Below are 25,807 nucleotides of genomic sequence, written 5' to 3'. Positions count from 1 at the left end.
TTGTGACTATTAAGACTTCCGATAGCATGGTCAAAAGAAATATTACTAAATTGTGTCCATTGCCAATTTGAGTTTTAATTCATGTATTATAAATTAAGTATTATATCACGATTTTAATATTGTATTGTGTAACCACTGAATTTTTAACCATTGAATGTTGAAATAGTATTTTAAGTTGGGCGGCATGTTCGCGCCTTATGTAAAATTGGATTTTGTTCTTTGCAAGAGGGCGCCTGCGAGCGCCAAACTACCCGTGTGTCTATTGTACGAACTTGTTCTTCTGACTGCCAATAAACGCAATAACGAACTTTAGTGTCTACTTTCCATCTAAAAACAAATGCCTCGTTAATTATTTTATTGATATGGAGAAAATGTTGTTATCTTACATTAAATTTAAATCATATCGTCATACCTATTAACCTGAAGTGTCAAAGGGTTTTGTTTCCTGGTTGGGCAATTACGAATTTACGAATTGGTTGTTGCTTGGAAAGAAAGAACTAATTTCTTCAATATTAAAATGTTTTCATACATTTTCTTTTGACGGGTAATAAAAACATACAAATTTTCCTTTGGGCTGCAGCCCGCTGGTAAAACAATAAATTTTGATGTGCAGATTGGTTGCGAAAGATTTTGCATAGTTTTGCACTTTATATTACGTGTATCTAGTTGATCTCATTTACGACCTATAGCAGAGCTTTGATTAATTTCCTTTTGGTACTAAAACAGAAAATTTAAGAATATGTGTGGTATCCGTTAGTTCAACGCAGCTACTAGAGGGCATCACGTATGCGCCTGCGGCGAGAGGGAGGCGAAAGACGATGATGATAGATGTTGATTTCACGCGAAGGTGGTAACAAACGAACTCTGTTAAAATAGCAAGCGCTGTGTAGCTATTTGAAATACTTAAAGTCATGCAGAACGGTACTGTTATTTAATTCAAATCTTTAGCTTTTCTATTAATATTATTCATTAAATGTATGTGGTGTGGAAGTGTTATTTTCTTAAGGATATCATCTTCAACTCCCCACACACAAACCTGAAATAAATGGGATATGTATTTTCGTTTACGGAATTCCTTTTGCATAATCATAATGATTTCTGATTATAGAAAACTCTTGATAACCATAATGTATAGAAGAATTTATTGAAAATTAATTTAATTAGTACTGGATGCACAATTCCTAATTTACAGGAAATAGTAAATATTGAACAAAAACGATTATTTGAAACATGGCAAAGCAGCGTAATTTAATGAGAAGTATTCGTAAGGGTTAATAAGTTGCCTCTCCATTCTTGAGATGATTCATTCTCTAATCCTCATTGAAACTGAAAACGTTCCATTTCAAATTCTCAGTTCTTAAAATAAGCTCTCTGATTCTTCTGTTGAGTTGGCTGATTCTTATATGAGCTGCTTCATTGTCAGGGTGAATTGTCAAATTCTGAATCTGAGTTCCGAACTGCTCGAGACTAGCTACTTCATAATCGAAGTGAGCTAATTGATAATCGAGATGAGGTGTTTCCTTTTCATATTTTTCATATTTGTTTGCTTGAACGACTCTAGCTATTTCATAGTCGATGTTAGATACTTCATTATCCAGGTGATCTATTTTTTTCCGGATGGAGCGCTCCAGAACTGTGGAATATTCTTCTTGTGGGTCCGATGTGCAAAGGTTTTGCTTAGACTTGCAAACATATTGGTAGGCAGAGAGATTGAAATTTAAAAGCAGATACCTGCTAAGTAAGCAATCCTCATTTCCTTCACAGTCGGTCAGTATATCTCTGTCGTATAAGCACTCGGTGCCTTCGTCACAGTTGCAGCTATGAAAAGAAATATTAACGCAATTACAATAATGCAAAAAAAGGATTTTTTTTCAAAGAAGATAAGATTCCAAGCAAACATAGACACAGCCTAATTATACAACAGGGTGATTCATAACTAAGGCCCAAAAATTTTAATGAAAAGTTTTGATGGGTTAAGGTGGTAGTAGTGGCGGTGGTAGTGATGGTAGTAAATTTTATGGCGCAACAACCTGGAGAGATTATAAGCGCCAGACAAATGCTAATTACAGATATTTCACAATTAAATGCACGCAAGAATTACGTACAGTTATAAGGTATTTCTATTAGCAAGCCTTCGTGGTGTAATGGTCAGCACATTCGGCGCGTATTCGAGAGGTCCGAGGTTCGAGTCCCGGCGAGGGTATTGCTCATTTTTCGCTTCTTCTGCTTCTAAATAACCTAATCCCTCTACAAGGTCATTGCACATGTTTTAAGTCATGTTTTAAGTAAGTTAATAAAAAAAGAAAAGTCTCAAAGGGCTCAGATTTTAATTGTCGCCCAAAAGGGTTTGTTAATGTTTCTCTACGCTCTCTGAGCTCGCCGTCTAGCAGTCTGCTGTTGCATTCCCTGCTTCTAATAAATTTCTTCTTGTCTTTTTACCTTTGTTATTAAGCCTCATTTTCTTCGCACTTACGCCATATACAATTCCACAGCAAAATCACAAAAATTTTAATAGCAGAATATGTTTAGAATTCCCTATTTAATGTTTAGTGTTGCCATACGTTTCTCTATTTTTTTCCAATTTATCATATCAATGTACATTTTTTTAGTGAAATGGCTTGCAAACATTTTTCTTGTCTTTTCATTATTAACGTTTCACGTGATAAATTTATTAATTAAATATCATGTTTTTACGCCATATAAAATTCCGTTGACTAGCAAAATCCCAAAATATTTAAAAACACATATCTTTAAAATTTCCAGCAGACAGTCTCGGGTGCTGCAGACAACAATGTTTTAATCCGTACATTGTTACCAATGCTCGCTTTCTAATCATCGAGTTTGTTAAAAATTCTTTAAAGGTTTACAAAATATAAAGTATAAAATTCAAAATTCGGCCTTCCAGACGTGCAAATCGGGTAAAGGACTACGTTGTTCAAAATTTGATGGCCCTAAGTATTGCCGTTTTTAGAGAGGGCTTGAAACATACATACGCTCATACAGTTTCTTCATTATTTAATTTCTTTAAAAGTAATACAGGGTGATATTATTTCGTGGCAACAATTTGAAAAGTGATTCGGACATTTAAAATGATACACTTCCAAATCCCGTGTAGAGACCAATAGCCGATTCTAGCTAAAACCTTTTGGTCGAAAAAGATGGGGGCAGTTCTTTATCTCATATTCTGCTGGGCCGTTTGAGGTTATTCAGCTTGCGTTTTTCATGTCTTAAAATCGTAACATAGGATATAGATTAGATTTATATATAGCATTGTTCTAACATAATGATACTTTAACACAAAACTGGGCTTTTTCTGAAATGATATACCGATTTTTGACCATAATTCGATCCTGTGCTTCAAATTATATCAATGTGAGGTTATGAAACCAAAATGCTGATTCTGGAATTTAATTTTTGCTGTTTGTAGCTGGCAAGAAATGCGTAGATATTTTAAATGAACAGTTATCTCATTTCCTGGATGATATCACAATGATAATCGTCATATTTCGAATTAAATAACTAGACATGGCACTTCAGTGGAATAACCACCAAGATCACCGGACTTAAAACCACTCTATTGTTTTCTCTGCGGTGATTTAGTTTGGTTTCTTTGATTACGGAAAAGCCTCCAGGGTTTTCTGCCTAAGGGAAGGGATACCTTTGTGGAGGATTTTCTAAGGCAATCTGGCTTGTATACACATTATACATGGAGAAAACCACGAAAACGCCCATTCAGCCTGTCCCTTCGCGGGATTTGAACCTTCGGGGTGTTTTAGAAGCTAATATTTCTTAAAAAGAATAAAGAAATGGTACAGTCCTGCTCAGTCATATGTTAACGACGAGTATATGTGCAGCAACTACTATTATGTAACAGACAGCTCAAGAATATTTCATTTTATAGACATAGTCTGTGTAATTATATGTAGCAATTGAGGGCAGACATTTTAAAAGAATATTAAACTAAAATCATTGGAATATGTCCACCAGCGGCCGAGCGGTAAAAGCGTTGAACAGTGGCAATTCGGTCCGGGGTTCGAGTCCCGGCGAAAGGGCTGGCTGCATGGGTATTTTCGTGGTTTTGTCCATCTGTAACGTGGATACGAGCCAGTTTCCCTTAAAAGGACCTCCACGGGGCATCATTCCCGTTCCGTTTAGTGCCTAAGGGCGGAGCGGCGTAAAGAGTGAAAAAAAAATCATTGGGTTAGTGGAACCTTTATTTTATTATTTACGAATATTACATTTTATGATTTTATTTCGAATTGAAAAAGAGTCTGAGTTTCTTAGTTTCATGACATACTTATTTATTTATTTATTGTTACTGTGTCCTTGCAATTATTTTGTTGGACTGATTTTTTGAAGCTGATTTTATTATCTGATCTTACAAAGAGTTATTTCTTTTAATTTCTGAAAGCCAAAATTGTGATTACTGATCAGTAAAAAATATCGTTCCATCTTTTATTTTTCTTCGTATTCGAAACAATGCACACATCGCTTCTTTACTTTAGAGAACTGTTTCGTAATGGATTCTTTGCTAAAAATTAAGATGTACGTTTGAGTAGTTTTGCATTCATCAAAACTTTACATGAAAAGCGGCATATGCTCATTTACCCTATTAATATTGTATAGTATTTTCTAAGCTGATAATTTATTTTTAGTTATATGCAATTTCAAATTTTGATCTTTTGAATCCACATATAGCCCTTGAATTTACAATATAATTTAACCCAACATTCGAAATTAAACACAGTCAATTTTCCACTCTCATAGTGAGCAAAAACATAGCATAAACTAACTAGATCTTAAAAGACTGTGTAAGGAGTTATCCTTGATTCCGAAGTAAGACAAGGTCCAAAGAAAGGGTGTAAAGTAATTAACTCAATACATTCTTTATAAGGTATTTCTCCCGCCTTCTTAGCATGCCTTCGTAGCGTGGTGGTCTGCACGCTGGGCGCGCATTCCAGAGGTCCGTGGTTCGATTCTCGGTGAGGGCGTTGCTTATTTTTCTTCACTCCTGCTTCCAAAAAATACCTAATGTCTGTACAGTGGCGCCCGAACTAAAAGGGTGGTGGATGATGATTCTCCACACCCAGGATTTGGCGATGGGTCCCCTAAACCCCAGTCGCCCGTTAAAAGGGCGCGTATATAAGGTATTTCTCCCTTAGCGTGCCTTCGTGGTGTAGTGGTCTGCACGCTGGGCGCGTATTCCAGAGGTCCGTGGTTCGATTTCCGGCAAAGGCTTTGCTCATTTTTCACATCTCCTGCTTCCAAAATAACCTTATGTCTCTATAACTTTATTAGCTCAATATATTCACAGATGGCGCCAACTCGTGCTTAACAAAGCCAACAATTTTGGCTTAACGGAGAAGGTAACAAGTAACCGAAAATGGAATAGAATTAAGTTACTCTAACTGCTTTTCACAAGTCACTTAAGGGATATCAAAAACCCCTGTACCGACAATGTTAACTTGGCCATTTTTGATGTATCTTTTTTTCAAAATCTGCTATAGATAAACGCTTGAAATTTTTTGTGTAATTAAAGTATACCTATCTGATTGAAATGAGCGCTTGAAACATTTTGAATTTTAGAGTAATTTACAAAATATTTTGTTAAGCATAGTAAAATTTAGCAATTAAAAAAAAAAAAAAAATTAGTTTATCAGAAAAAACTCATTTCAGAGTAAATATTAGGAAACCTAATAAATAAGCCATAAAAATTTTTAGATACCTGTGTGATTCCTAAGAACAAACGTTTGGAGACAAACTTTTTTTATGTAAAAATCCTCATATATCAAATCATTCGATGACAAATTAAAACTAGATTCTTTACAGTTCTAATTTTCATAAAGACTAAAGAATGGTGTTTTTAGAAGATGAAAGTGTAGAGAATTTGAAAATGCAAAAATCCGAAATCACCATTTTTTGAAGAATTTTGGGTTCCAACACCCCTTAACGCGCAGGCAGGTCTTGATTCGTAAAAACAAGACTAATGGTTAAAGCGCTCAACGCCACAGAAATTTAATCATTAGTATACAACAGTAACCGATGGTAAGGATAACAAAGTGGCAATCAGGCAGGCAGAACACGTTCTCTCTCTAAATTCACCTTCCAAAACCTTCCCTTGATTACTAACTTCTTTCTACTTCATTTGAATACACGCGCCCTAATTCACATTATGACAAGAAAGCATGAGGTGAAAGCCAGAGAAATATGAAAGTTGTTTCAAAATAAAACTAACTGTTAAATAACTTAAATAAATCCCCACACTTTTGTTTTCTCGAATCGAAATAATTAACACAATCCTTTTCTCAGGACCTACTCTATTCGTTAGATCTGTTGCAAAACTAATTGTATATTGCCCGATAAATAAACATTAAGCTAGTTTTTAATGTCTATGAATATCAAAGCCGATTTTAATAAAGCAGCATATGCTTAAAGAAGAAAAGATTGTGGTTTTTAATATATTCTATTTTAAGATGAAACCCAATGGATTCCAGTGCAATATTGTCAGTTTATGTATTGGAGATTTCAGTAACATTAATATATCACATAAATCTCCGACGCGACTAAATAACAAAGTTGAATATGAACTTACGTTGTATCTAATACTCGAATATATTTTCTATCAGCGACATTGTACGTAATCAAGGCGCATCTTCCGTTATGGTCAATACAGGTTCTTCTTGGTCTGTTCTGGAAAATTCATTGAAAAAGGATTATTCTCTAAAGATGTTTTTAAATAAAAAATGTACACTGCGAAAAAAGAGGGGGGAGGGTTTAGGGCCAGTTATATATCTTCCAGTTAAAGTTTTTGTGCCTTTAGTAAATCTGCAAGCAATATTTGTACAATTATGAACAATTTAAAAACCTGTTTAAGTGCGGTTAAGCCTAATCTTTAAATAACATGGCGGACATGTTTGTTTACATTTGAAACAGCAGAATAGTAGATTTGTTGCCAATCTAGAGAGACTAAACCTTGCAACAACAAAGATAACGCCTTCATTTATTATTGCGAATTAAATCATGCTTAATCCTTTCTGGAATTTTTTCGAGGCAATAAGTGTTTATGATTTATTTCGTGAAAAATCGAATACCTGCAAAGGCATAATTGTTTTCTCACGTTTCTATCACTAAGAGCCTGATGGGCCTTATACATGCTAGAGAAATTTTGTTAGGAAATATATTTACTTAAGAGGTTTTCCAATCCATAAAATATTTTTCATTCTGGTTAATGACTTCGCATTTTCCTTTGCTATCAGCTTTTCAAGAACTTGTTTTCAGTTTATTTTCATGCGTTTTTAGACAGATTGCTTCAATGGCTTCATTTCATGTTATTGAGTTAGAACACTCTCGAACTGTCCTCAGTTGCTATCACATAGACACATGTCTCGCTTTTGTTTTCATCATTTGCTCTTCTGTTTGAAGCTGAAAAGAAAGATGCAGTTTAGCATTTCAAAGTTTACAAATTTACTCATATTGCGCCTCTTCGTTTTACTTATCTCTCAGTTTAACATTGAAGTATGCCTGGCTTAAGGAATCTTAAGATTTATTAGTTTTATCTTAAGATTTATTAGTTCCATTGACTTCCATACTAATTAAATGTTTAATTTACCTGCGAATGTTTCATGAACGCCTTTTGTACACTGCGAAAAAAGAGGGGGACAGTCCTAAATCTCCCGTTCTACTGACAAAATTCAAATTGCGTTTTTCATGTCTCGAAAGCGCGACATAGGATATATATTACATTTATATATAGCATTGTTCTAACATAGATATTTTGACACAAAATCGGACTTTTTTTTTAAATAACGCACTAATTTTTTTTCCATATTTCGGTTCTACGACTCAAATTATGCTTGGATATTAAATTTTGTAAAATTTGGTACGAAATTTACGGAGAAATTCAAAAATTTATCTTGGTGCAATTTTTTCAGTTTACGCCAAGAATATTCACTTGGCGAACTTCCTAATATATGGTAACGAATTTTCCTTTCAAACCTCCTTCCATTATGCCGGAGAAGGAAAAAAGTCACTTCGTTCCTATTTTCAAATAATTTTAGCAAATTGTATAAACTACCTTTGATGTTTTATCGCTTTCAACAAATATGCCAAAATTCAAAACTCACCATATATAAATTTGCGTATATCTTCGGAAATTTTGAATACAAAGCTGTAACTTTTTGCAGGTATGCTTAGAAATACGTCTTTCTTAAGATAATTGTAAATTTTTATAGATTATAATTCAAAATGTTTTTTCTAAAACGCATAAAAATTATTTAAAAATATTAATTTTAAAAATAAATCATAAAAACTGCGAATTTTATTTGGACTGAACCTGAATTTCGAAATGTGAAAGGAAGAATCAAATAAGTTTAATAAAAAAAGAGAGATTAATAAGTACATTATATGCCAAACTCAATTAACATTGAGGAGCTAATTTTAAGAGCTAATTTTACAATCTACTCGTGAGATTTTTACAAAACTTGTTAGTTTTACTTAATTTGAGTCGTAAAATTGAAATATGGTAAAAAAATGGTATATTATTTCAGAAAATGTCATATTTTGTGTTAAAATACCTATATTAAAACAATGCTATATATAAATCTAATACATATCCTAAGTAGCGCTTTCGGGACATGAAAAACGCAAGTTGAATTTCGTCGATCTGTCCAGTAGAACGGGAGATATAGAATTGTACCATTTTTCTTTTGTGAGCAATGTACCTGGAATTTAGTAGCTCTATTAAGAATGTTTTCAGTTACGACTGACTACATCGACGTCAGATACAGGAAAGTTTTAACTATTAGTTAAAACAAACTATAAATTAATTTTTCTAAACGATATTTCAGGCACATCCAGGAGTTAAAGAAGAATGAACAAGATTTTCTCCTGTACTTCCTTCTAAAGCAAATGATAAACAATATTAAAGTAAGTGACTGGAAGACAAATTAGTTTTCATAGCAAGTCTCTGAAAAGACTTCTGGTCATGTAAGCCATCTGAATGTTCACTTTACAGTCTAATATTCACTTGAAATTGTTCCTGTCCGGTTGCTGAAGGTTGCCAAAACATTTAGTTTTCACAAAAATGTTTGATTTAACTTGTTTCCGCCCTCCCCTTAAACTAAAGCATTAGACAGGATTATTAAAAGAATAAGAAAATGTAAAACCTAGGCTTAATTAGATGGAAATTGCCCAAGAGTTTCCCATCAGTTTACCTTCACGATAAAAATTAAAAACAGTTTTTTGTACAATTTTACTTTTCAGCTTCCTTGCATAGTCAAACTCTGCTAATGCATGATATTCCTATTGTTAACGAAAGCTAGAAAAGTTGCAGCAGTTAAATATTTGATAGAGCTCCGGTGGACGTTACGTTCTTAACTCTTTGCGGCACAGTGTGTCCGGTCTGGACACACCTAAAAATGTTCTTCTGTACGCACAGAAAAATTGAAGGAAAAAGGATTTATAGGTTACAAAAGGTAACTCTGAACCTTCTTTATTTATAGTAGATAGCATCTCAACACAAACCAATCCATATATTTTAGCCATGTTTAGTTTTCTAAGACCCTCATTTTTCAAAGAAATCTTCCAGATTTTTTTAACGTATAAAAGGAATTAATTAAAAAGAAATTTCTAAGTTATTTTTTTGGCTGTATGCTAATATCATTATTCTATATTAGTTTTAAATTTTGACCTTGAAATCTTGCGTAAAATCAAACGGCGAACCATAGTTATGCCCAGACTGGGCTCACCGATAACCCAGGACAACTGAGAGTCTGTATTCTTTGTTTCTCCGCATCTCATCGGTCAGTTCATTGACAAAAATGCTCGTTTCAGCACTCTTTTCGAAGCTCTATTCAATCAGTGTGCCCACGTTGGGCAGAGAGATTGAATAGAGCGTTGGGCACACTGATGATTCTGCGGGTGTAAGTGCCATCTTCACAAAATTTTACTTGTGTACTTCTCTAGGCCTAATTAGACTGCCTACTTTTTTTTTTTTAAATCAAAACTCCGACTTTAAAAGGTAGCGTGCCGGAAAGGGATAATGACATTCTTAAAACGGGAGAAGACAGACAATATGAAACTGTTCTTATATTCTGAATAACCTGTTCCAAACAGAGAAAAGTCTGCAGGGATTATTTGAAGGTAATGAACGATATGACAATAAATTAAGAGAATTTAACTAGTCCACAGAAACATCGAAAAGTTAAATTTATCAAGATTTTAAAAACATTAAAAGCATGCGAAAGCAAAGATAACAAGTTCACGTTTTTCCTCAAAAGAACCCTGTAGAATGCATCTTCCTTTTTATGATGGTATCCGCTATTCTGACAAAGGATTTAACTTACTGTATGTAATTGTAAATTCTTTTATTTTCAATTGCTTTATCGAGACAAGAAAACAAGCATATTCTCTTCAAATGAACTGCTGCGTAGTCTGGCAATATAACTCTGACTGGAGTTATTACAAAATGATAGCACATTCTCATGCTTCCATTTTGCAATAGTTCGTATGTGAATTTTAATTTACCCTTAGGCCTATCTATCCAACGGACTAAAATATTTTAACGTAACAGACATAAAGTGCTTCCATTCATTGAAATCGTGCAGACAAATCGCGCGCTAGCCAATTAACTGAATTAATTTAAGAGGCGAAATTAGGCAATTTTACTATTAATTAAAGATTTTCGTTAAAGAAAGAAACATATTTGCGAAAGCCCAGCTGCGATGAGATAGCTTCCCCGCATGTTAGGGTTGCCAGAAAATAGTAGGGACAGGTAGGATTGCCTGATTTAGCACAAAATTGCCCATTTGGTGATATTTGTCGAAAATTGTCGATATTGTTGCGAATTGCGCAGCTGCGTTGAGATAGCTTCCCCTAAAGTGGCGTGTTAGGGTTGCCAGAAAGTGGAAAGAAAAGACAGGGCTGCCACATCTGGCACAAAATCTTCCATTTGGCTACAAAATTGGCGATATGCTATAGACGGAACAAGAACGTTCTAGAACGCATTTTAAAGCGGTTTTCTCGAGAATATTCTCGAAGGTAGGTTAAGGCTATATATACCCCACCTGTCTTGAGTGTAATGTGCGTATTGAGTACAGGGATGAACTTGAGAGCGATCGACCGAGTCGGGAGCTGTACTTTAGTGCTGTGCTTTGCCGTGAAGTTGTCTTCACAGGTTGACCGATAGCATAGATTTGAATCTTTTATTTCGCGATACCACTCAAATCATACCTCTCTAAATGTAAATGTTTAGCATTATAATTCAATTACATTTAAGTACAACAGCGATTTTAATATTTAATTATGAATATTCTAAAACGAAATTTCATGAATATCTCCCAATATTGCAAGGATGAAATATTTAACGACAAAAGTAGAGGCAGAGCTAAGTACAGGCAGAGCTAAGTTTTAAAATTTTAATTTACTTGTTGTTTACATCAAAGTCTAAAAAAAATTCAATATTTTGAATAAACAGCGACTGTGGGTACAAAAGAATTAAAATTTATGCTACCATAACTCGCTTGATTATATAGCAATTTTGTTATCTTCAAAGTGCACATCAATGGAAGTACTTGATTAACGTTAACAGATATTTTCAAATGTTCTGGTTATGAAGTTATAAACTCCCAAGAAGACTTTTGTTGCTTTATTTGAAATACGCTAGCAGTCTTTTAAGTTATAACAGAAATACATTTAAGGAAAACACAATATCATACTTACATTCAATTCTATTTTCAACGGCAACGGTCTAGTAAAATCTAAAACTGTCATGAGGTAAGCTTGTGCAAAGACAAATTTGCTTAGAATGATTAGGACAGGCAGAAATAAGGCAAGCTTCATCATGGAAAATCTGAAAAAGAAATGGATTGTGAAAATAGATACTTAATCTAGTTCACATGATTGCTATATACATAAGTTGTAGAGTCATTAGGTTATTTTGAAGCCTAAGGCGTAAAACATGTGCAATGACTTTGTAGAGACATTAGGATATTTAGAAGCAGAAGTGAAAAACGAGCAATGCCCTCGCCGGAACTCGAACCTCGGACCTCTCGAATACGCACCGAATATGCTAACCATTCTATTACAAAGGCATGCTAAGAAGGTGGTAGAAATACCTTATATACTCCCTCTTTTAAAGGGTGACTGGGGATTGCGGAACCCAATCGCTAAATCCTGGTGGTGGAGAATCATCATCCACCACCTTTTTAGTCCGGGCGCCACTGCAGAGACACTAGGTTATTTTAATGCTAGAGACGTGAAAAATCAGCAATGTCCTCGCCGGGACTCGAACATCGGACCTCTCGAATACGCGCCGAGTGTGCTGACCATTACACCACGAAGGCATGCTAAGAAGGCGGGAGAAATACCTTATAATCTCGCCAGGATTCGAACTTCGACCTTTCGAATACGCGTCAAATATGCTTCCAATTACACCACTAAGACATGCAGAAAGGAGGCAAAAAATACCTTATATACGTCCCCTTTTAAAGAACGACTGGGGATTAGCGGATCTAATCACCAAATCCTCGTGGTGACTAATTATTATGCACTGCCTTTTAGATTGGGCGCCACTCGTAGAGTCGTTTGGTTTTTCTCTTAATCAGGAGCTATGAGAAATGGGCAGTGTCCTCGGCGGCTTTCGAACCCTAGACCTGATGAGTATGCTTTCAATTAGTTCACGAAGACATTTGAAAAGAAGGGAAAAATTAACTTTTAAAGTAAGCCGCTGAATAGTGCTTTCTGCTGGATTTGTATTTACACTCATGTCCATAAATTAAGGATAATTCGGAGTCATGCAGAAATCGAACTCTAAACTAAATATATCACCTGTAAAATCACTACACACATCTTCAAAAATCATATGCAAATTTCAGGAAGTAACAAGATGACACCTATGGTACGTCACAATGACGAGAGTGTAAGAGAGTGATATATAAGGAATACAGGCAAAGAAGTAAAATTGTTCGCAGGCGCTTTATAAGCATTTCAGTGCAATAACCGAATAGTTATGACACAAAGGGCGCATTTGGATGATTTTTTACGTGGTAGAATTATCGGCCGCCTGGAATGTGCGCGTATCCAACTGGAAGTATCAGACGAACTTGGAATTGCCCAGAGTGTCATCTCCAGGCTTTGGCAACGATTCCAAGATGATGGTAATGGGAGTAGACACAAGTTACAGCACACGTTACAGCACAGGTCGCCCCAGAGTTACAATGCCGAATGAGGACCGGTATTTGGCAGTTACTGCCAAACGAAACAGGCGAAGCACAGCCTCAGACCTGTCTAGTCAGCTCTCTTCAGCCACTGGTACGACAATTTCAAGGCAGACCGTGTACAGACGCTTAGGGCAGTATATGCTCGTAGACCTGTCAGATGCGTTCCACTTACTGCAACTCACTGTCGCCTGCGGTTAGCCTGCAGTAGAGAGCATGCATTGTGGACACCGCAACAGTGGGCTTGTGTGATGTTTTCCGACGAGTCCAGGTTTAGCTTGCAGTCTGATTCTCGCCGGACTTTCATATGGAGAGCTCCAGGTACCCGTTACCACCAAGAAAACATCATTGAACGACACAGTTACGGTGGTGCAGGAGTGCTCGTGTGCGGTGGAATTATTCTGGGTTCCAGAACTGACCTGCATGTTCATATTAGAACCATGACAAGCCAAATCTATCGGGACGTCATTCTGGAACAACATGTATGTTTGTTTCGGGGCGCCATGGGCGCACAATTTGTGTTTATGGATGACAACGCCCGTCCTCACCGTGCAAACATCGTAAGCGAATGCCTTCAATCGGAGGATATCACCCGTATGGACTGGCCAGCATTCTCACCTGACTTGAATCCAGTAGAGCACGTGTGGGACATGCTTGGTCGACGAGTTGCAGCCCGTCAACCTCCTCCTACATGTCTACCGGAACTTCGGAGAGCATTGCTTTTTGAGTGGTGTAATATTCCCCAAGATCAGATCAATAATTTGATACTCAGCATGCCTAGGCGTTGTACGGACTGTATTGCATCGTCTGGGAGACATACAATGTATTAACAATCATACCAACCATGTAATATTGCTTTTTTGTAAATAGGTTTTTTTTTTGTAATTTGCTCCAGGGAGAAAAAAATCGCCAATTTTTTTAATAATATCAAACATATAGTTTCTTCAACATATAGCAAAGGTAGCTTTACCTTTTGTTTAATAAATGAGCTTTACAAATAAGTCAAATTTGTTTTGCTTCTAACTCTTCCTTTGCCTGATATTGCATTATCCTTAATTTAGGGACATGAGTGTATATTAGATTATAAGGAATAATAGGACAAGCATATTAGAATCTTTCAATGGAATAGACAATAGTTTTCTTGTAAAATATATTTATATTAAAAATGTTTTCATTTTAATGCATTTTAAATATGGATGGTCAGAAAGAATATATTCTTAAGGCAGCAGCTCTCAATTTTTCACCAATACTTTCCTCTGGATAAAAGTATTTAATTTAAAAAAAATGTTTAAATTTATAAATTTATTTATATTTATATTCCTCTTATTTTATAAAACAAAACGGCTGTTTCCTTTAAATTTCATATTAAAACCCTATTTTCAGTCAAAATTTGAATTTAGCTATCTGAACACCAGAACCTTCACTTTTGCAAAATCTTAAAAAAATATTAATTTACAAGATGCAAGTTTCTTAGTGAAGATAACTGCAGTGAACATTTTTAGCTGTATAATAATGTCTTTCGAATGCTTGCTGAGTTCTTTCCAACTCTTTATAATCCATTTAAATTTTCACATTTTAAAATGTTAGCTTTTCACAACATGTTTCATTCCACAACCTTTAATAAGTTTCGCACTTTTCAAAATTTCTCTTTTCATGAGTATTTCGTAATTAAAAATTAATATTATCTTTTTATTTTCTACGAGATTATCAAATCAAACTTGAATTTTAAATACATATATATATGTAATGAATTTTGTGGAAATTTGATGTTTCTTTTCAGTGTATGTACAGCGACAGAGTTGCATAGATTCATAAGACTTTTAATGGAGAAAGAAAAGCTTACAGACCTGGCATAGATAGCAAGACACAATTTATTTCTGGACACTTAATTCTTGCGCCACATCTTCTCAGTCACACATCATTTTGGCTGTGACAAGCACCCGCACATTTTATACAAGTTATCACATCTTTACTCAATGGATGAAGCGGAGACATGAGTAGCATACGTTGCTTAGTGAGAGCAAGGCAGGAAAGGGAGTGCGCATTTCACAAATGGGATATTTATAGAGTTGATTTCTTTGTTTATATTTTGAACGGGGTTTGGAAAAGAAATGACCGCATTGCAGAATTAATAAGAGGATATAATGAGGATTAGTTTTCCGATGATCTCTTTAGATTCATATATTAGTAGTTTTTAAGAGAAGAAGGGGACGTAGCTAAATTAAAATAACTACTAATAAATTAAAGATATTTGTTTTCTTTTATATTTCATGTGACGATGGCCTAAATGATGATGAAGTGGCGATCAGGATTTTCAAGGATAATAAGAATTCTTAATTGATGCTTAGGAAACGTACAATCAGAGTGTTGATGATAACTACTTCAAACTTAGTTCTGAATACCGCTTTCCCTTTTTTTTTATTTCTCTTTTAGATTTTCCATTTCAGATGCTAATGATGCTGCTGCTGTACTTTAAAGATAATGGTTACGGATGTATGGAATTGATGGCAATGACGATATCCTGAGACCAGCATTTTCGAAGTCGAAGATGTGGAAAATGGCGATACCAGATGGATCTTTTGATTTGGATTTCACTCTCTACATATAATAAAAGAAAGAGTCTGTCTGTGTCTGTATCTTTCGTTCGCCCTGCGCGTAAGCTAATAGACTCACAGCTACGAAATTTTGTACATTGGTGCATCTAGACAAGAGCCAGTGCACCTCGAAGCAATTTTTTTCGAAATTCGAATTAGAATTGTTTGTATTTTATGTTTTGTGACGAAATCGCGTCATTTTGAGACATAATGGACTATAGGAAAGCGAGATTTTACTCTACACACTCCATTTTCACATCGTCATGAAACCTAGGCACTTAGCTATTTTACGAACTTAAAATAAATTTCGTGTTTCAATAAATCGATTTAATACGAATTTATTTAACAAAGTGAGCTTAACAAATTTTCAACGGGATTTTTTTTGAAAAAGTTTATTTTTAAAAATGTACAATTTATTTTTCTTTGATTTTTGGACACGTTAAACTTTCATCCTTGTGACTACTTTTACAAAAAGAATTTTGGAAAAATGATAATATTTTGTATTTTTAAAACATTTTTTAAATGAAGCTTCCGAGTACACTTCTCACATCTCATGTCTTTAAAAATGTGATTTTAGCAACAAATTTCCTTTCTTATTGTTGTTGATAGATTTTTGATGAAATCGCATCATTTCGAATAGTTTCATTCTTTTAGAAATATGGGTTTGGCAACAATTTTTCATCGTATTTCTTACGTCACTGTTTTTAAGAGATTGGCATATTTCATTGTCATTCTTTTATATATATAATACATTTTTATTGATTTTTTTGATAAAGTTGTTCTGCAGAGTAAAATTCGGCCCGGAAATTTTTGTTTTTTGAGTTTCTTTCATGTTATTTTTTGCTTATTCCACCGTTTGTAAGATATTGAAAAGATTAGCATGATTTTTTTTTCTTCAACGGAAAGTTGGTTAATTTTTTTTATATGTAATATATTTTAAAAAAAAATTGTGTTTTTTTTCGGAAGTTTTCTGCAGAGTAAAATTCTGCGCAGTTTTTAAATTTAACGTTTGGTTTTCCCTTCAGGCATTTTATGGTACATTTAAAAGCCAGACGAAGGCTGCTAGCGTAGCTGCTAGTAGAATATATTTGCATAGTAACAACGAAGTAGCTACACGGTAATGATGAAGAATTTTCATGTTATCAAGTTTTGATGTGAATAGTTGCCTTCGCTTAATCTTAACAGTTAGCAACTTTTTTTAAAAAAATATTTTAATTAGTAATTTGTGGCAGTAACATAATGAATGCTTAACTGTGTGTTTATTTTATCTGTCTGCGTCTGATAATGGAAATGAAAACGTAATGAACACTTAAAATAGGACTTTTAATTGTATAAAATAAAAATACCCGCTCACAGATATCTGCAGTCTTCACACGGCTGCATAAGATAAATTGAAGGAATAAAGAGAAAGTAGAAAAACCATGAGTTACTGTGCTTTTGGGCTAATGTGATAATTGCAGATTCATTTCGTTCTGCAAGTAATGCCTTGAGATAACGGAAATCTTTCATCGGATTGCTGAATAGTGCATGAATAAAATGCTAGTTTAAAATACTTCAAGAACATTTCATATTTCTGCTTGAGTAACTCTCTACTTTAATAAATCAAGCATTTGAAGGAGAAACAAGTCAGTTTAAAATTAAACAAAAAGACAAAATTAGACTACTAAAATTTTCAAATAAAACGTTAACAATACCAAAGGTAAATGACAATACAAAGGAGATTCAATTTGTAAATGAGAAAACATGAAAAATCAGTCATGGCGTTAGTATGATTCAAAATACGGATCTTTCAACTACTACCTGGAGGTGTTAACTAACAACTTTACTCATAAAAGCACTCATGCCATACAATGCCTTAAATGTACCTCGAAACGAAAAATTTCAGATATAATAGTCGAATATATGTATGCACATAAAACATTTTATCCTCGTCAAGTATCGTTTTAAATTTTCTCTTATGCGTAAAAATACATTCATAAACTGATAGGAATCTATTTTTGTATATTTAAGGCAAAATACGTGGAAGTTTAGTGAATGTAAGATTATTTAAAAGCTTGAATAGGTGAAATCTTTTTAAGTACAAACAATCATTGATTAATTAATTCAGTTCTTCTTGGAGATAAATTCAAATAGGTTTGCTCAAATACATCTTAATAATTTATATTATATATATATATATATAAGGTAAGTCTAATTTTCAGAATTTCATAAAAATGTTACCTAAATATTAAAAAATTAAGAAAAATATGAAGCACACATATGTCATTCTATCATTTACAGCCTACTAGCGGTAAAGTCGCTGAACATCGGTAGTTACGATCTGGGTTCGATTCCAAAGGAACGGGCTAACTGCATGGATGTTTTTGTGGTTTTTCCTATGTGTAACATGTATACGAGCCAGGTTCGCTTAGAGAGTCTTCCACGAAGGCATCCCTCGCCTAGGCAGATAGCCCTCGTGGTGCTTTGCCATAATCAACTAAACGAAACGAAATCTATTGTTAATTTTTTTTTCTTTTTCTTTTTTTAAACTTCCGGTACCATTATTATATTATGATGATACCTACGCAGCTTCATGTTTTCATTCATATTGACCTTTAAGTATTCGTTCATTTGAGTGAATTTCTAAAGGATTGTTTAAAATTGGAAAAATGTATTTTGCCAATTTTCTGAAACTTCTTTTACAAAATAGTATCTATATTGATTCTTGATAATTTCAGGGCTTCAGTTCAACAAAAAGTACTTTCTTTAAAATATGTAAATATAAACACTTAAGTTCTAAAGTATTTATCCAGCAAATGGTTTGGTTAGGTTTATTAGATTACGGCAAACACTCGAGGGCTATCTGGCCTTAAAGGAAGGATGCCTTCGTGGAGGACTTTTTAAGGGAAACTGGCTCGTATGCACCTTACACATGGGGAAAACCACGAAAATACCCATGCAGCCAGCCCGTTCGCGGGATTCGAAACTCAGACCGAACTACCAGTGTTCAGCGACGTTACCGCTCGGCCGCTGGTGGGCCTATCCAGCAAATGGAATTTTAGGAATTTTGAGCCTATCCATGTACACACTCAAGTTAATATTCATTCGAATATAGGTCTCTTAAAAGTTTCATTAAAGATAACAAATCTGTTTATAAAAAGACTTGCATAATACTTTCCTCATAACTGAGCATGATAATTAGAAAAACTACTGAAAAGTCTTGTCCCGCATCTATTTAAAAGAAGTTTTCTAAAAATTGGCTTTCCCAGCGGGTTCCATTGGTTTGCAGTTTTTACTTTAATTTATTAGAGTATGAAACTTCACATCTAAATTTACTATACATTTTTGGAATTAGAAATGTTCTTCTTACTCTTTAAATTAAAAACTGAAAGGTTAAATCGTATTAACTCAGTTCTCGTAAATATTGATATTCTTGGTTTCATAAAGGATGCATCCTCATTTATTGAAATCAAAACATCATTTGTTGTTTCGTATATCGATCTATCACAATCTGTTTTAGAAAATGCAGTTCAATCGATTTTTTTTCAAAGCATCAATAAAAGTCTACCACTAGGCCAAGCTGGCAATAAATTAAATTTACTTAACACTAATTTTTGAAATTGCTGTCTATGACATTGTGGAGAACTCTTTATTATTATTATTTGTTCGCTGCCCGAGAGAGGGCGCTACCAGCTTTCTCCCTCTTCCTCTCTGGAGGAAAATTCGAACTGGTTACCCGGTTCCTGGCTGCCGTCGGTGAAGCATGCACTCACCTCTCTTTCCCTCCGTGATGTTATCGTAGCTGTAATATGACTTTCTTGATTTTTACTCATGCGGACTTGCGAACTGAAAAATGCTCATCTTGTAACTACATGCAATGTGATTGTGTATAAGTGAATATATGTTAAAATATATATCATCCTAGAATTAAATATAAATGTTAATATTACCGAGTCAGATTTTGTTAACATTCAACGTGCAATCAAAAATGGCATCCATTCACAACAGCCATAACATCATTAAAATCCATATAATCGGACGTTTACAACTCTTCCTAATTCAACTCATAATTCTTATGTCCTTAATCCTTAGTGAGCTTGAACAAGAATAAACCATTTGTTACTTATGCTTTCTGATTAAGTTGAGGAATATGCTTTTACTCCCTTTTTTTTTTTACCAGATTTTAGCAATAAAACAATTTGGATGCTAAAAGGGTATTTGTAATTAGTGTCATTTTAAAACAATCGAGTAAAATATTCAGAATTTGTATTTTATTACTCCCTTGTACGAAGTAAAGCGAGTATTGTAATCGCCAAAATTTCGGGTATTTCAAAGAAAATACTCATTTTGTCTGCTCTCGATGCCATTTTAATGATGACTGCTCTCGATGTCTTTGTGTCACATTTGTACGCATGGACAGAGTAAAGGACTATTTTTCCCAAAAAGGATTGTGAAATGAATTTAAAATGGATTCAGAAGAGATTTTTTCGTGACGTCTGTATGTACATGCGTACGTATGCATGTATCTCGCATAATGCAAAGCCTCAGAACGTTGAAATTTGCATATGGGACTGCTAAGGCATGTAGTTGTGCACATCCCTTTATGGTTGCAATCGGCAGCATGAAATGTATATAAATTTAATACCCATTCTATTACCCGGCTTGGTGAGTTAAGTTTTTGTACTTATATGTTGGTAAATTGTGCATTTCTTTTCTTTGAAAGTGATTGAATTATATCGTACTTATGTTTCTGTTAAGGTTTTATGTCTTTAATTAATCTGCATGCAATAGTTATAGAACAATCAGCACTTTAAAAGTTGTTTAATTTTCTCCAAGCCTAACAACGCCTCCATTTGCTTACATTTTAAACTTAGTAGCATTGTGAATTAAGTCAGTTTCTGCATCAACTTCAAAAACTCTCGATGCCATTTTAGTTGTAAAAATTGTTTTTTTAATGGTTTTTAACTCTATTTGGTATTTTAGCTTTTTTGTGTATTTTACAATTTTTAATGAAGATGTTTTGAGTTTTTATATATTTTGTTCCTTGCTGCGAAGTGAGAACTGAATTGATTGAATGAGAAATATATTTCTAACGAAATTCCGGGAAATAAGTTTAAATTTAAATGCAGTAAAAAATGTGCATCATTTAATAGACAGTGTAAGGAAGTCCTGTGGTTACATCATACTTATCTATTAAATGATGTGATCCATGGTCACATCATCACATCATTTAATAAATAGTATAAGGAAATCCTGTGAATGTGGTGTTCACATCAGAATTTTTTTTTATAGGAGGTCATACATGTTTCTCTACTTTTGCTTTTCTAAACGACAATAATTTCTTCATAATAAATGTTTAATATTAATAAAACGTCCAGTAACAACATTATAGTAATAAAATATCATATAATAATCTGATATTAATATTGTGCCAAATAATAATGTTATATTTTTTCTTATTTAATTTAACAAAATTTCAATTATTAAAATACTGAAAGGTCAGCAATTTAAGCTCTATTAGGCGAAAAAGTGCCCTAGTTTTAAACAGAGAAATTCTGGTTATGTTACCTATAATAATTCATTTAATGTGTATAGTAAAGTGGAGAAAGTTTTAAATTTTTGAACATGGTTCAACAATTAAGAGTACAAGTTATATGTGAATAACCTACTATTAACTTGCAGATTAGATAAAGAAATGAATCTTCTAAATAATTTTAAAATTAACGATTTCCGGCTTGAATCTTATAAATGTTCTAACACTTTCTTTTCAGTACTATTCCGTAAAAAAATTGCAAAAAAATTGAGGACCGTAAAAAAATTGCAATGAAAATGTATGCGCAAAAGCGCCAAATCTAGCAAACGCGCCCATTTAACAACGCGTCAAATCTAGCGTACGCGCTGATTTCAGATTGCGTAAGTTTATATAGTTCTATATTTCTTAAGACACCATAGAAATACTAGTTTAATTTTTAAATCCTTTTTTAATTTTAAATCCTTTTTTGATATCCTATGGATTTAACAATTTGGGAATTGCCCATGACGGAAAGTCTGCAATAGAATTTTGGGTAAAGTGCAGAATCATCCACTGCTTCACGCGTTTTTAAGAATTGCACGTACTTGGTATCCATGTACACATCGACCTATTTTCACTTTAAAAAACAATCCAAGAACTGCACAAAAATGGCACTTAGCACACCCTTGACTTTATCTATGTAAACATCGACTTATTTTCACTTAAAAAGTAAAAGAAAATTGACAAAAATCCAATTATTTTTACCTTGTGAAAAACGGCAACCAAATAAGTGGACGATTCTGCACTTTACCGAGAATTTTTTCAAAGAAACAAATCATTCGTTATAGAAAATTATGTTTTAACAGCTAACGAGATGAAATTATGCTTTAGCGATAACTCGGTAGCGAAATAGCGATGGAGGCATCCATTCAGTAATGTTTAGCAATTTTTAAACAAATTATAATAATGATCTGAAATAGTTATTTACTCTTATGCTTCCATTCAGTCATTTTAGCCATTTTTATATAAATTATAATAATAAAAAAGCATTAGATGAAATTAACCTTTCAGCTAAATTAAAACATCAATCCTAAATAGTTACTATTATACTTCCTTTTTTGCATTAGGGTTGCCGCAATTATTTTTGGCAGCACTGGCATCAACAATAGTTTGGCGATTTTTTATGGTCCTCAAAACCAAATAGTACCTTTTTTTTTCTTAAAAAGTCAGCGTGATGCAATATTAACCTTTAAATTAAAATCGCTAATATATTGTTTATAAAATCAAATTTACATTTTGTTCTTTGAATTAATTCTTCTTATATTACAATGTAAGTAACTTTAAATTGTATTTTAATCATTGTATTCTATGTATAAACTGATAAACGATATATCACCTTCTCTTTGGCCAAAAAATAAGCCTGATGAACGATTAGATGCATTTGAATTAATAAGCATAAAAAGTTCCACAGAATATTGTTATTCGCCAGCTTCTTGCATAACGCTTCGAGCAGATATATGAAACATATTGATATCGCATAGACACAAATTTATGATAAAGTACTCAAAAATTTCCTTTTGTTCTCAAATATAGGGTTAGAACCTTAGGAAACATGTGAAAAGAACTGAAAATAAAAAAAGTGAATGTAAGAGTTGCTTTCCTGTTAATTATTTTACGATTAATTAATTTTACTATAACTTTCAGATTAATTGCAGAAATCAAATAAGCAATAATTTATTTTTTGTGTGAATTGCATTATAGTACTAATAAATTTACAGTTCATCTTCAAGAGTTGTTGTTTGGTACATAGTATAGTAATGTACTATGTACCAAATAGTAAGTTTATACTATGTACCAAACATAGTATATTAATGTACTATATATTATTGTACCAATAGTAAGTTACAGATTTACAGTTCATCTTCAATAATCTTAGATGAATTTATTAAATTTGCGTTTTAGTGTTTTGAAATAACGCGAAGTAATTAAATTGCGAAACTGGTATACATATTGTTTCCTAACAATAGAGTTTGAAATAGTTTTAAGTAGGCTTAAAAAATAAATAAGCAACAAAATAGATCTAACACAAATTTGGAATATATGCGTATTCGTTTAAATAAATAAATGAAATCCAAGCATGTTTCTAAATCTTCGCAAATGATTTCTTTTCAGATCTTTTAAAAGGCAAAATTCACGAAAGTTACAGAACGCAAGATATTTGGGAAGCGCTTGTGAAAAAGAAATAAAACAAGTAATACGAGTATAAAAAAAAATTTATTCATTTCCTACTTAGGTAAACAAAGAAAAATTTTATCTTTACTTTTTATTAACAGTATTAACATTTTTTCGTTTCTAATTTATGAAGCTGATGGTAGTCTATAATTTCTCATTCTATCCATCTCTTGTAATGCTTCATTATTGCAAGGAACTTTTCCAGTGAGTTTCGAGCAGTTAAGTTCTTCAATTAATATTCCATCTAATAATTTCACACGACTCGAGGCGACGTAGTATGCTCGACCTGCTGCGAAGAGTTTTATTTCTAGATTATATTACCGCATAATCTACAGTGCTATTTATTTATTTTAATAAGCGAGGGACATTTTAAAGGGTTATGTTTTAAACATATATTGTTGTCACGTTAATATAGACATGCGGGGAGAATTTTCGTTACATAATGGGACATTACATCCGCTTCATCCAACTCTGTAAAACTATAATTCTTTAATTCCATGCACTTTAAAAATCTTTGGAACTCTCTTACTGTTGCCACTTATTTTTGTTAAATATTACAATCCCATTTATCACAGTCATGTACTATTATTTATAAGTTGTTACAAAATTAATTTTTACGTTACTTGAGAATTGCTAATAAACGGTCATTATTTGTAAGTCTTATAATAATATATTTTAAAAAAAAACAGCCTATCTTTAGTTCCGATAAACAGGAATAAATAAGTAAATAAGTAGGAATTGACTTTAATATGTAAAAACGCTGTATTAACATCAAGTGCCATCCATTACAAGTTTAAAAAATGTATTTGAACTCGAGTGGATGAATAAAAAGTATTTTATTAACGACTGAAAATTTGAACAAGTTATAGGTAAAGTATGAGCTAATAGTAGGAATTTAAAAAGAAGACCAAAACTCACGTCTGAAAAGGAAATTAAAAATTCAGTGCATCATGGTAAAGTGCCACTTCTAAGATAGTATTATGTAATTATTAGAAAGACTTAAGACAGTCAAAAATTTAAGTTCAAATTAATTTCGTCAAACAATTAACAATTAAAGAGATTTGTTCTGACAAGTGACACTTCCTGAATTATAAATATAAATAAAACGAAGTCAGTATTTGATTAATGGGCCGTTTTTAGCATAAACTATTTTCAGTAGTGGAACAGTGAAAGCAAAAGATAAAGCGAAGTTTTTACTTACGTTTACAAAGATTTGTAAATTGTTTTATGGCCACTAGAGATCAAGAAACTACTACAGAAGATGCAATTTAAGTATACGCCAATAATTTCGGTGTACCTATTGTACGTGTCATAACTTTGCCAGGTGTTGCAGAAATTGCGTAATATACAATGAACCTTTTTTTTTATATCCCCATAGAAATTAATCACAATGTCTAAAGTCAGGTGATCTTTGTAACTAATCAAAAAACGCCAAGTCTGTACAATTATCCAGAGAGAAAGCTGTTCTTTTTGTGCATTGTTAGAAGCAGCTATAGTGACAAGTAAGTTGCCATATTCGCTGTACATTGAAAATATCTACAGCTTTTCGTTGGAAATACTTTATTCATTTCAATTTTCATGTTCTCATCGATTTAATTTAGAGCTGGAATTTTACATCAGATATTTTAATAAACATTTCTATGAATGCATTATAAATTTTTATGTCACTTTTTTGATCAATGAGACATTTAACAATACAAATGTATTTTTAAATGTTTTAACTACGTTTTAAAAATTACAGGAAAGCATTCTATTTTAAACACTAAATCTGTATTTTTACATACATATATCTATGGCTATAAATATAAAGCTTTTCCCATTACTGTATTTTTACATACATATATCTATGGCTATAAATATAAAGCTTTTCCCATTACTGTATTTTTACATACATATATCTATGGCTATAAATATAAAGCTTTCCCCATTACTGATAAAAAGTCATCCTCATATTGCTGTAAAGTGACTTTCAAGGGAACGATTCTGTTGATCGAGAATTTTCTTTAATTTCTTTTACTTTTCTTACATTAATGAATGTATTATTTTCTTCAAAATTTTTCTTCAGTACTAAAGGACGAAGTCTGAAAAATACAAAGTAGCCTTCCTTTGTTTCTCAATAATAGTCTAAGCAAAGAACAAATTTAGAGTTACAGAATGCAAAAAGTATAGAAAAGGTCACCTGGAAAAGAAAAAATAATGCATAGGCGGGCCAAAATCTGATTTTCAAAAGTAAATTTAAAGTCCCGTATTTTGTAGTTAATTGTTTATGGTAAAAA

At 33.1% G+C, this 25,807-nt stretch overlaps 1 protein-coding gene across 1 annotated transcript; it reads right to left on the bottom strand.

The window, feature by feature from the left end:
- Nucleotides 1–1,144: 1,144 nt before the first annotated feature.
- Nucleotides 1,145–24,844, bottom strand: LOC146995199 (uncharacterized). The gene is made up of 4 exons (XM_085826127.1): nucleotides 24,733–24,844; nucleotides 11,719–11,848; nucleotides 6,593–6,690; nucleotides 1,145–1,818 (listed from the first exon to the last, which is right to left on the bottom strand). The coding sequence occupies exons 2-4, from the start codon at nucleotides 11,839–11,841 to the stop codon at nucleotides 1,311–1,313; spliced, it is 729 nt and encodes a 242-aa protein (XP_085682253.1). The 5' UTR covers nucleotides 11,842–11,848; nucleotides 24,733–24,844; the 3' UTR covers nucleotides 1,145–1,310.
- Nucleotides 24,845–25,807: the final 963 nt, after the last annotated feature.

This window comes from Stegodyphus dumicola, chromosome 10 (assembly GCF_044657685.1).
Source record: "Stegodyphus dumicola isolate Sdum_Otavi_A_Nest chromosome 10, ASM4465768v1".
NCBI classification, from domain to species: Eukaryota; Metazoa; Arthropoda; class Arachnida; order Araneae; family Eresidae; genus Stegodyphus; species Stegodyphus dumicola.
The sequence above is the reverse complement of the archived record's forward strand: the minus strand, read 5'-3'. Positions and strand labels throughout refer to the sequence as shown.